Source organism: Urocampus carinirostris, chromosome 12 (genome assembly GCF_059441175.1).
Source record: "Urocampus carinirostris isolate Australia breed hairy pipefish chromosome 12, RoL_Ucar_1.0, whole genome shotgun sequence".
NCBI lineage: Eukaryota > Metazoa > Chordata > Actinopteri > Syngnathiformes > Syngnathidae > Urocampus > Urocampus carinirostris.
Window position 1 is genome coordinate 18,469,041 of NC_142360.1, and position 13,287 is coordinate 18,482,327.

The 13,287-nt window shown below is 39.1% G+C and overlaps 1 protein-coding gene across 1 annotated transcript in view; it reads right to left on the reverse strand.

Moving 5' to 3' along the window:
• ror1 (receptor tyrosine kinase-like orphan receptor 1) overlaps window positions 1-13,287 on the reverse strand; it is a 181,304-nt gene that overhangs the window by 62,196 nt on the left and 105,821 nt on the right. The window contains exons 3-4 of the mRNA XM_088349949.1: window positions 3,832-4,122; window positions 3,526-3,559 (exon numbers count right to left, since the gene is read on the reverse strand). Coding sequence (XP_088206075.1) covers window positions 3,526-3,559; window positions 3,832-4,122 — 325 coding nt within the window. The remainder of the gene's footprint in view (window positions 1-3,525; window positions 3,560-3,831; window positions 4,123-13,287) is intronic.

Genomic DNA, 13,287 nt, shown 5'->3' on the forward strand with positions numbered 1-13,287 from the left:
AAGAAGATCACTTTTTAAAAGGATACCATAATTGTATTTTTTTTCCATTAAGACAATAAACTTCAAAGGGACAAGTGTGGTTTACTTTAATGACCACCTGCAGAGTTTTCTTACCTACGTGACGACGTCAATGTTACCACACAAAATTTTGCCAGGCAGAGCCAAATATGACCGACTGTATCATTCCACAAACACCAGGATTACACTTCTGACTCTGTATAAACATGTAGTAATTTGTTATTTCAAGTGACTACGGCATTTTATTAGGAGTACCTGCTGCAATATAAGAGTCCAATTTTGCCCATGTTGACGATGTTACATAGTGAATACATTACTACTGCTAACACTTAAAATGTGAGCCGTGTTAAATCATGCGCATGGGAAAATTACCGTTAATGCCAAGTCTAAATTTCCCCTATATGTACGTTGGGTGACCAAACTTGTTCATTCGATGCAATAATAAACAAGAAAAACAGATAAGTAAATTACATTTGGACAACATATTTCTATGCCCCATTTTCGTTTTATACATCACGCAAATACGTTTAACTGTATTTGTTTGAAAGACTGCACTAAAGAACAACTATTTGGAATCCCTGGCAACGTTTGGCTAAAAATTTGGTCCTGAAAATCTATCCACATTTTTCATTGATGAATATATAATTCCAAAAACATGTACTATTTTCTCACATATTGTATGTATCGCTTTCAGTATTTTTGTAGTATTTATTAGCATTAATGTAGTTTTGTTTTTGTAATAAATTAGTAGTATTTCTACAGGTGTATTTTTTAGCATTCCCATAGCTGTATTTCGGTAGTATTTCTTTGTTTCTCCTTAGTAGAATTTTTGTAGTATATCTGTAGCATTTTTGTAACTAAGGCTGCCAAGTAGGAAAAGATACAAAAATGGGCCTTGTCAGGCGAGAATGCACTGCTACGCCTGTTTCATTTAAAAGTTGAACAGTCAAAGATGATGTTTATTCATCTATTGGGAAACAGTCCGACTGGATACCGGGGTACAACTTATAAAAAACAATTGTTTAACAATACTGTAGATGAGAATATGTCAAAAGTTACCATTTGACACACACGTAAAAAGCCAGTTCTTGGAGCCTTACCAAAGACGGATGTGCTTTTTTTTTACCAGATGGACAAAACTGTGTGATAGTAGCTTGAGCCTTACACTTTTTAGGAATGTTTTGAATTGCAATCGAAACCCGCAGCCTGTCAGCCTTATTCCCACACGCACACAAACCGTTAAGAGCCCACACGCCATGTCTGTACTAAAGTCAAAGTTTGAGGATGAAAATGACCACACAGACCAAAGGGAAAACAACACGTGTCATTCATATTTTTGAGAATGGAGGATAGGACTATTATCCCAACAGGTTTTCTTCAAGGAAAATTGGGGAAAGATGTTTCAATAAACCCGGGAAACTTTGAGGTACACCAGATGTTTTCACACCGAATGAGTGCAGAATTCGCAAACGTTGAGCAACTGTGGTAAAAGGCAGCGTGTGTGTGTCGGCCTTAGGTAACTGTCATCTTGACACCATCTTAAACTCATAAGTTGTCCATGACATTACTATTCTGCTGCCTACTACTTCAGCTCAGTTGCCATCAATACCCAATCACCCGTTGATTTAACAGAAACATGCCACTTGATTAAAAACATGGAGATTAGAAGTTAGGGCGTATTTTTGGAATAGAATAATGGGCAATGTCCCTAACTAGCAGTTAGATCGAGCCCAAAAAAAAAAAACCCAACCCGACCCAGGCCCATGGTTACTCAATGCCAAACCCAAACCTGCAAACCTGAAATTTCACATTTTATTTGTGAGGACTCAGGAGGGGGAGCGGTGAGTTATGTTAACAAATTAAAGCCTGTTTTTGACAACACGATCTAAGTTACACAAGACTGTATGAGCATTTACATCTTTTACATTTATGTTTCTACAGAAGTTACATCTCATCTCTCATCTCATCAGCCGTACCGCTTATCCATCAAACAATTTTCCATCATTGACTGATTTTGCTTTAAGAGTTGACAGGCAAATATTATGGCCGTCCCTCATTTTGACGGGTTGAAAATTGGGCCATGAACCACAGCAGCAATGTCTTTAAGAAACTAACTCAGCACTTTAAGAGAGAGAGAAGTGAGAGAGAGAGAGAGGCAGAGAGTCATGAAACAATAATGGTTGGATAATTAAAAAAGGCAGCGAGAGAGAAGCATGGCCCAACCCAAAAATAAGCCCCTATTCCTACCAACATAGAGCAATCATTTCTTTGTCCCTAACAATATTATTTGATCACCCCCCAAAAAAAAGATTGCTCGATCAACAAAAGGTTTACCATTTGTTTCCTGCTGAAGCCTTGACGCATCTACTTAATATGCTGTGCCTTTTACGTATTTCACGAGAGACTTATGTTTGATAGCTCAGTCGGTTTGTATGCGCATATTTGCTTGTGTGTCACCAACAGCAAACCATAAGCAGTGCGTACAAAGGGGGTGGGGCTTATAGAAGAAACAGGAATTCCAATATGGAAAGAAGATGTGGTGAATTTGTTTCAGAATCTGATTTATGATAGAGGTCTGCATCAAGGTCACGGTAGGAATTGGATAATTTCTTTAATCCTGACTGTTGATGAACCTTTTTGTCATTCTTTGCTTAAGTGATGAATCTTCTTGTCATTCATTTGAAGTGTCATTGAAATTTGAATTATGATTGTGTGACTTTAAATTTGAAAATAAACAGATTTTGGTAGATTTTAAAACCCGCTAGAAATACTACTAACCCGCAAATTTTGCGACTAATAATAGTAGGTTATCAATCAAAATTAGACTACATGACCGGTCTTTGAACTGAAATAGATGGATTAACCAAACTTGATTTCTCATCTAACACCTTAAACCAAATAAGAGTGTTCATTAACTATAATTTATGTTATATATCTATTGTCTTCAGTAGGGTCACGAGGTGCTGGTGCCCATCCCTGCCATCTTTGGGCAGTGGACAGGGGACACCCGAACTGGTCGCCAGCCAGTGGCAGGGCACACAGAAACAGAACACTCACTCGCTCATTCAAACGTAGGGACAATTTGGACCAGCCAATTAACCGGACATGCATGTTTTTGGAATGTGGGAAGAAACCGGAGTGCCCGGAGGAAACTCACGCAAGCACGGGGAGAACATGTAAACTACCCACAGGAAGGCTGGTAGCTGGATTTGATCCCATGACTTAAGAACTGTGCCGCGGATGCACTGACCACTCAGCTGCCATGCCGTGAAGCAGTGCAGATAATGGATGGATCTATTGTCTTGTTCCCCGGTCAATTAAAATCCCAATTAATTTTTGGTTTAAATTAATTTTGAGTCTGGCGTTTCCCCTATTCATTTTGGTCCTTATCAAACTTAAAACTACTCCAGTAGCTTTTATTCCCTCTGCCTAAGGTGCTACGACTAGAAATAACTTAATATCCTCAAAACAATGACAGCGACATGCAGTAAAAATGTATCTACTCACGTTGGCCGTCCAGGTAGAGGCGTTGGCAGCGGATCTGGAAATGAAGACAAGGGGATATTTGACCACAGGATAAAAATTGTCACAACCAGATTTTTCTGTGTGCTAGCTACCAGCCACAAACAAGAATAGTTTTAGTATGTTTAAGTGCCTTCAGATTCCCTTGAGGAAAAGTTAATGGAAAAAAGGGAAGTCAAACATACGGTGCTCGTAAAATGTTTTCAATGTTATGTAAGGATGTGTTTTACTTTTTTAAAGTAGTTTTGCATTTTCCAACTGCCCTTCAAGCTTTCTAAAATGGCTTCTTACCGAATTTAACGAAGAGCACGCCGGTGGTAGACACTGTGCCATGGATGTTGGTAGCCACACATTGGAAGTATCCGGTGTCTGTGGTGTCCAGGTTGCGGATACGAAGACGTGACCCGTATGGTGTGGACCGATACGAGATCCGTCTTGGTTCCTGAACCACCGGCGCGTCATTTTTCAGCCAGCGCACTGTCGGGGGTGGGTTGCCGGACACGCGACAAAACAGTTCAGCTGTTTGCCCCAGAGAGGTGGTGATGTTGTTCATTGGAGTTTCCAAACGTATGAAAGATAGTCCTGAAAAACAAAGAGTAGTAAATATTTAGTATCTATGAAATAAACACAGCTTTAAAAATTTGTAATGGAAGCCACATTAAGAATGGTGGAAACAATACTATTTGAACATTATTCAGCCACAGATCTAGGCATCCACAATCCATAGATCTATCCCGACATTCATAAATGTAATAAAGGATCCTCATTTAGATCCACCCATCTTTTGATCAATCCAGCTGTCCATTGGGCCATCATACATTATTAAATCCATCTACACATAGGGTTATCCAGCCATATATCCATAAATACATCCATCCAACCCTAGATAAATACATCATAGATAAAATGATACAGCCATTCATCATTGCAACCCTTACCACCTGCCCATCCATCCATGCATTCCTTTCTCCCAGCCTCCAGATCTTCCTCCCTCATCCTCTCCTTCCCTCCCTCTGCCTGCCTCCATCCAATAATTGCTCCCTCCCTCCATGGATAAACAGATCGATTAAACCATCGATCCATCCATCCATGACACAAGATACTCGTGTTCAAGTGTAATCATATAGTAAGTCAAATGTAAACTAACATTCTTCACAATCATAATAATGTATCTTTGCTTCTACTGTGTTCGTTTTACTCAGTATTATTTAAGAAAGAGAGTAGTGCTTGCATCCACGATCCGATGATCGTCGGTCACGGGTAGCAGATGGCAGGAACGCGGAAGTGGCACTTCCGTGTCGAGCGAGGGTAGTCGTTGACAGCGAGAAAACAGGTCGAGGACGAACATCAAGTCAAGGACATTCAGTGTGAGTCATGGACGGGGAGCAAAACAGAAACGGGTCCAGAAAAGAGGTCGGCAACAGGTATCAGGCAGGAAACAGGGCAAAACAGGTCGATGGCTGGGACGGAGGAGTAAAAGCAGAAACGGGTCCTGAAATAAGGTCGGCAACAGGTATCAGGCAGGAAAACAGGGCAGGATAGTGTCGGAGGGTACAAAGGCTTGCCTAGCTGACAGCCTAGGTTCGCAGACGGTCTGACGGCTTCCTTTCGGAAGACGGGAGTTTAAAAAGAGTTCAACAGTCAATCAGGTCCTGTGGCTGTTGGCGCCAAAGGGGCAGCCGCAGGTGTCCCGATTCAGTGATCATGACACATATGTTTTCATATATATCAGAATCTTTACAAAATGTTCCTTTTAATTCAAATGGTAAAGGATTTTCTGTTACCTTATCAACATATAAACATATAGTATACCTAAATTGCTTTCCAAAAAACTGTATCATAAGATCTTGCTGCTGTTCCATTCATTCAAATTTCTCCTCCATAACTAAGTGGGCCGGCTTCGGGTATAAAACTCCTCTTGGCCCTCATTGGATGCATAGGGGAAGATGAATTAAACAAACATTGGTGTCCTGTTCCATGTTTTGTCCTAGGTGACGGTACTAAACGCTAAGGAAAATGCAAACATTACAATTAAACGTAGCTTCTTTGTCCAACATTTAAAATATGGTTCAAACTGTTGAGTCCTGACTATTCATCAAGTACAACCAAATCCATAACCAATTGCACTTTATCATCTCGTACTGATTTTATTATTCATTTAGCGGGCTTGGTTGAATACATTAAATATATTGGGCTTATCATTGGTGTTTTTGTCTAAGTTCATGGGCGTGAGCAGCTACTCAACAAAGTGTCAAAGTGTCTTCCAGTACTTCCAGTAGCAGTTTTTAGTTGCACTGCAAAATACAGCGACATCTAATGGTAAAATACTCAGTGTCTGTGCTGCCCTTGGGATATGTCCAAATATACCTGAGCAGTGTTCATTTTACCTCTGAAAAGTGATGGGTCCCTGGGACTCGCATGCTCAAAAATCTATGGGTCCCAACAGAGATCTATGGGTCACCAAAGTTTTGTGTTAGCAAGGTTGAAATTGTAAATCGGCGGCAAATATATAATATCAATCTATGTATTCATTCATTTTTAATCATCACGGTTTATTGGTACTACAAATCAGTTATCACTTCGAGATTTTTCAGAACACAACAACATTGTACATTATACAAAATAATATTGCTGAAATAATTATATTAATCTATATTTCCATTCAGTTTTAATCATCACAGTTAATTGGTAATACAAAACAGTTATCACTTCAGATTTTCAGTTCACAATATTGTAAATTATGCAAAATAATATTGTTGAAATTTTAGTCTATTCATTCATGCAGTTTTAATGATCCCAGTTAATTGGTAATACAAAGCAGTTATCACTTCAGATTTTTCAGTTCATATCTTCTTTGTGGTTTGCTGTCGCGCCACAGTTGTAATGCCTTCTCAAGGTCCAATCCATTATCATCCTCCTCATAGCGTAACCAGGAATACAATTAAGTCCATTTTGCAGAAAAGTCCTTATCTTGCTTAGGAGTATTATTTTGTTTATTTTCTTTCCTCGAGTCGTTCGCTTCAACACACGTGTTTTCCTAGCCTCTCGTGTTTTCCTAGCGATCTTCCGAAGAATTTCTCTGCCGTTTTTTCGTGCCGGAATTATTGCCATTGTTATCACTTTCGGCATTATGTTTCGACTTATTACTGACACTGAAGAAATTACCAATTTTGTCTTGATTTTCACCTTAAATCGACGACAACCACCACTACAATGACGTAATCTCGAAGCAATGAGATCTCGTTTGCCGAGATCGGCGTGCAGACGAAAACTCAAACGGCGAGACCAAAACAACAATGGCGGATCTGCCTGATGAAAAGTTTGGAGTGCGGTAATTATTTGTCAAAAATAAAAGTAATCGGGTAATAATGACAATTGTGTGTCAAAATGGTTGCGTCCCGGGGACGCACGTTGATTGCGTCCCCAGCAAAAATGATCTGTCTAGGACGCAGGGCCGAGGGCAAACGAGAACACGGCTTATCAAAACATGGATGACTGTGAGACGTTGGACCATAGGTTTATTGATTTGAAAAGGTGTTTAGCGTACTGCAAAGCTTAAGTACATTTGGATGTAAGTCAAGGGCAGCAGAGTAAAGGACGATGCTTTATATAGCATGAAATGTGAGCAGATGTCTCTGGAAAAGGGCTGTGTTTTTTCACCATGTGCTTTTACTTCCTTACTTGAAATTAAAATGAAATGGTCTGCATTTATATAGCGCTTTTCAAGTCAAGACTTCCCAAAGCGCTTTACAGTGTGCTTTACAATAGCGGCCATGCAGCCATGTAAGGGGCTAACCTGCTTATTGGGGGTGTTAGGGGTTTAGTGTCTTACCCAAGGACACTTCGACATGTAACACAGAGGAGCCGGGATTTGAACTGCGATCTCGTGATCCCAAGACGAGCGCTCTACCTACTGAGCCGCTGCCGCCCCTTAACTCTGACCAAACACAAATTAGTTTTGATTAATGCTATCAAACATACAATACACTTAAAGAACACCCCAACTAAAAATAACAACATAATAGTGATCTTTAAAGATGGTAGCATGGCTCAGATTTTGGAAAACCTGTTGTATATGTGGTGAAGCATCTGCATTCAAGTGTCAAATATTTGATCGCAAACTACGTTTTTCCTTTTTTTTATTGAACGTTGCATCATTCCAAACAAAATCGGCATGAAACAGGCAAACAACAATACAGAGTATTGAAGTTCACGGAACAGAGAGTGCTGTCTAAAATAGTTTTTCAGGATTTTGACACCAAACACAGTACTTGAACACTTGATTTGCTGACCTAACTGCCAACGAAGCAATGAGAAGAATGAAGAGTGTGAAGAGTGTGAGCAATGTTCAGAAAAAAAGAGAAGAAAAATGTCGTACTGGCATCAACGTGACAAAGCCGTTCTGTAGGCAATTGTCTTGTGGTAAGTGTTGTGGTATTTGGCATGGGGATTGCTGTGAAATCCAAAATCTTTTCTGCACTTTCCTTTTTATGTGGCGGCAGACTAAATGGTGTCCTGTCATCAACCCTTGTTTTCTCGCGGAGGTTCTTTGCTAACAGCAACACTTAAATAAACAAAAACACCCCACAGCACGCACAGGCTAGTCCTATCCCCAATTGGATACATCGTACGACACATTTCTGTTTGAGAAGAACAACTGCATTCTATAGTGCAGTGATTCACCCTCCACCAAGTCCTCCTAACCAGCACAAAGCTTTTGGGTTAGGGATATTTACAAAATAGTAATTTTTAGATAGATATTTTCCAGGTTTTTGACAGTTTGTAGCTCTGTTTGTAGGGTGGCACCCCTTTAACAAATATTATTATAATACACTAATTCCTTGCTGTATCACTGTATTCCTTTCGTTTTTTGCATTCTTATTGGCTAAACAGTCACCCCACCATTTTTCTGCCCGCATGTCAATAATGTTTTACATATTTATAAAACAGCTTGACCAACCTAAATTTACATAAGAGTAGGTGCTAAAAGTTCATTGTCATTTGATACGGGTTTTCGTTGTTAAAATCTCTAAATTTTATTTTTTTATGATTAATACAATGAGTATATAATGTATTACTCTGCAAAGTGTCTGCAGATGCAGGGTGAAGAGAAGGGTGGCGGTGTGTACATTTGACTTCGGTAAAATTTTTAAAAATAAACTTTACCAGAATAAAGTGCAGTTGCGCCACCACTACACTACGGAGTAATGGCGTTCTCAATGGCAGGGTGTTTTGTTTACATTTGGCTGTCACGGTTGCCATGGAGCCAAATTTGCCCCACTCGTGTGGCGCCAGCTGCGGCTCATTGACAGATTGGCTTTCCGTCTATTTAAGCTCAGTGCTCTCATTCTTCCTTTGTCAGTCAGTCAACGAACCTCTCTCCCGCAAGACATGGGTTTTGACTCGGTCCTGTTTCCTGTTGGTATTCCCTGTCTGGTATTGTTCCCATTTATTTTTGTCCTGTTTAATATCGGTTTCTTGTTTCGTTCCATTCTATTTTTGTCCTGTTTAATAGTCTCTCCAGTTTTCGTTCCCATCTAGTTTGTCCTGTTTATTTTCGTTATCCCGTTTCATTATCAATCCTGTCTGTCCCGTCCTGTATCGACCCCATCTGTTCAAAATCTACTCGGCCAATTGCTATCGACTCAGTCCGTCAACGAACCTGTCTCCCGCAAGACGTGGGTTTTGACTCGGTCCTGTTTCCTGTTGGTATTCCCTGTCCGGTATTGTTCCCATTTATTTTTGTCCTGTTTAATATCGGTTTCCTGTTCGTTCCATTCTATTTTTGTCCTGTTTATGAGTTTCTCCAGTTTTCATTCCCATCTAGTTCTTCCTGTTTATTTTCGATATCCTGTTTCATTATCCATTATCAATCCTGTCCGTCCCATCCTGTCCGGTATCGACCCCATCTGTTCAAAATCTACTCGGCCAATTGCTATTGATCTCGTCAGCCTCTGGCTTACTATCATTTCACGCCAGACTGCTGCCTAATGTGCACGTCTCCCCATTTCCCGTAGAATAAAAGGCTTGTGTGAGAAACGTCACGCGTTTGGGTCCTGATCCTGTTCTGGTTCATGACATTAGCCTAATCACTTAAAAAAGAAGGTTTATCTTAGCGGGGCTCTATGCTAGTGAAATGATGAATAAGATTAGGTTCATTCATCTGTAAAACTGACTGTGCTCCACAGGCCACGAACCTCACCGCACGTCACCGCTGTGCAGCTAACTCAACACATATTGAGCAGTCAGCTCTGTACTTCTGCCAGTGATGGCTAAAGGTGACTTTCATTAATGCGAGATGACAGGAGGCATAAGAACATGAGAAAAAAAGAAAGAATCCTGAAAAAAGCGAACCTATGTATACTTTCAACACCCCTAATTAAATCTCAGTATTGCTCAGCCAAAAAATGAGGCTCTTTCAGCATAATTTCCTGTTACTGATGCAACCTGATAAAGTCACGCTATTGACTGCCGTCCTATTGTTCAATTTAAACTTTTCCTACCCTAGAGACAAAACAGGTAGTGCAATAGCTGTGCAACCATCAGATAAGTAACAGATGTTGGTTATGGATCTGGACGCAAACGACAAGAATACACAATCTTCACCACATTCAGTAACTCTGTTTTAGGCTCTCATTAATGTTGCAGAAAAATTAAAAGAGCCTAGTGATTGAAACATTATCACGATTACACTTTATGTGTATAAACAGACAGATGTCCCCGGTACTCCACAACAAGTTTTTCTTTTCAGCTGTACTGAGCATCTGTTCTTGGACGGATGTTGTGGTTCAGTTGGCCCTTGCAAGAGCTGAATTAAACAAACCAGACCAAATTAGATAGCAAAATAAGGTCAAATTCAATAAAGCTAAGGGCTTTCCAGATATCTCTATGGGTGATAAGGCGGATGTAAGCTTTCCAAGCCCCTGAAGGGCAATGTTGAGGATTGTTTTGTCAGATTGTGCTTGGAAACTTTGTTCAGCAAACATCCCCAAACATTCAAATATTACCCTTGTAGAAAATAACAATATTAAACGACTTCTTAAGGGGAAAGTTCCTCGAAAATGCATTATACATGCACCCTAAAGCAAAATATAAATGATTTCTGTGATTTGCTCTCAACCGAAATAGATATCACAGGGAGCGGTGGGTAGAGTAGCCAAAGGTTGTACTTCAGAATGATATTACTCAAGTTGCAGTAAAAGTAGTCATCCAAATACTTACTTGAGTAAAAGTAAAAAAGTACTTGGTGAAAAAAATTACTCAAGTACTGAGTAACTGTAGCAACGTCGTATTTATCGAATCCAATGAACAAAAATATATTTAATTTAAAAGTAAATTAAAAGAATCGACGTGAATTCAAGTGCTTTAATCAACAATAAAATTAAAATAGTATACATCAAATAAATAAATTAAGCACATGAAGGACCAAGTAGCACATTTAAAGCCCCAATACTTATCTTAACAGGCTCTGCAAGCAGAACACCAAATTAGCCCATGAACTCTAACAAAGGAGACCTTTTTAAGGGGAACATGCTTTTGATGTGAGGCAAGGGGTGCTCCTCCTCTTCTGTTTTCATAGTCAGAATTGCTAAGCGACATTTATGATCTGTTTTATCCGTAAACAACTTTTCCCCCGCTGAAGTCGAATATGGTGACGTGGCGAGGCTGCTACGTTTGATTGGTTGAACATGGTAGAGCCTGCCGGAGGTCTCCTTCATAATAAATGCGCCTTGGCGGAGACAGACAGACGCGTACTTATGTGACGGGGATTTATTAAGTAAAGACTTCAATGTTGCCTAATGTAGCGGAGTAAAATTACCGTTTTTGTTCACAAATTGTGATCTCTTGATCCCAAGACGAGCGCTTTTCCCCCTGAGCTGTTGCCGCCCGTAAATAGAAGAACAATGGTACCATTCTGTAGAAGTTTGTATACTTCCCTGTGCTTTTAGCACTCGTTTTTGGTTGCACTACACAAGAGCTCCATCTAGTGGTCATGAAATATACACTTTCCCTTTAATGTAAGAACGCCACACAAATTATGGATTTGTTTATTACTGATTGATTTTTTTTTAATAATATTTCTTAATATTTTTTTTTAAATCTAATTTTGTGCGATTAAAAACATTTGAGAACAATAGAATATTTTCTTTAGAAAACCTGATTTGCCCAATCTCAACCAGGCTCTAGAGCCAGCAACCCCTGAAGTAAATTGAGTTTGAGACCCCTGACATAGAGTGTGTGATATTTATCATATGTATTGATTTAAAACAATTTTACACATACCGTAAAGAATGCCTGTTATAATATAGCTATCATAAATGTTTGAAATATGTATTACTTTTTGATAAGTTTATTCTGTTTTTAATATTGGACACCTGCAAAGGAGATTGCATATAATTCCAGTTGTTTTTTTTGTGATGTTTAATAATGATATATTAATATTGCATTTCTTTGAATCCAACACCTTTAAGGGTGGATGTGCTTTTGTAATCAAGGAGGTTAAATAAAACAAAAGGGCTCAGGAGAAAGGCTATGGAACAGGTAGGAATTTCTAAGATAAGGTTTTTCACTCTTCCCTGTTTTCCTTGGAATTTCAAAAAACACGGATGTTCTATCAACTTATTTTGAGTTTCTACCAAACTTGAAACTTCTCACTATCTCAGTCAAGTCTGTAAAAAATGTTTATAAATTGAATCTAAATAAATTGCATACTGGGTAATAATTTTCTTGCCAAAAGCTTGACCTCGTGCATCCTTTATTTTACTTTATGCAGGACGGAAATGCCCGTTTAAGTTTGCGGTTCAATTCGCCACATCAAACACCAGATCCAGTATACTCGAATATATATGTATGTAATTAATGCCTGCCTGGAAACTTCAGTGCGACACAAAAATCAAAGTTGGTCATCAAAAATTAAGAAAGCACCTGTGGTTATGGCCACATGTTGTCTAGTTTAAAATGTAACTTGTTCCATCAGTTATCCTCGAAGAAAGCTGGAACGGGACAGCACATGTTGTCTCAATTGCTGCAAGGTTGCCATTTATTTTTCAACAGCTCATTGAATGCAGTTCCAGAAAGCACATACAATGTATGTAAAATGCATCTGATGTCTGCAACAGCCAATGGATTTTAGTACTTCTTGATGGAAAAGACATCTACTGTTGTTATTTGTATATGAATAATGTGTTAGGTGTTGAACCAATGTATGTTCTTGCATTGTGTTCTGGGGCAAATATGAGTACTGAGTAAACTTATAATTGTCTAAGACTGTGGTAGGCAACTCAAAATGTTGAAAGAGCCATGTTGGACCAAAAAAAACAAAAGAAATACTAATTTGTCCGGAACCGCAAAAGAAAATTAAAAGCTTTTTATAAGCCTTATAATGAATGCAATTCATGCTGTATGTACCTATATTAGCTATGTTAGCCTAATATCAAAATGACTAAGTTGGATGCAGCGCATCCTTGAATAATGATGCGCCACATGACGTGCTCTGTTCTAGGAGAGCGCCTCAATTTTAACTTCATTACAATATTAATAAATTACAGTACGTTTCATTGCTTTTCAATTGAAAAATCTTTCACATCGCATGACTCACACTGAAAGTCCTTGATTTGATGCTCGGTGACGTTGTTTGCCATTTTAACGACCCTTTTCTTCACAGTCTTAGTGGAGAGAGGCATGTATGTAATATTCTGCTTTTTTTCACTTTTGTTCTCGAAGTCTGCAAATAGGTGTTCTGATATC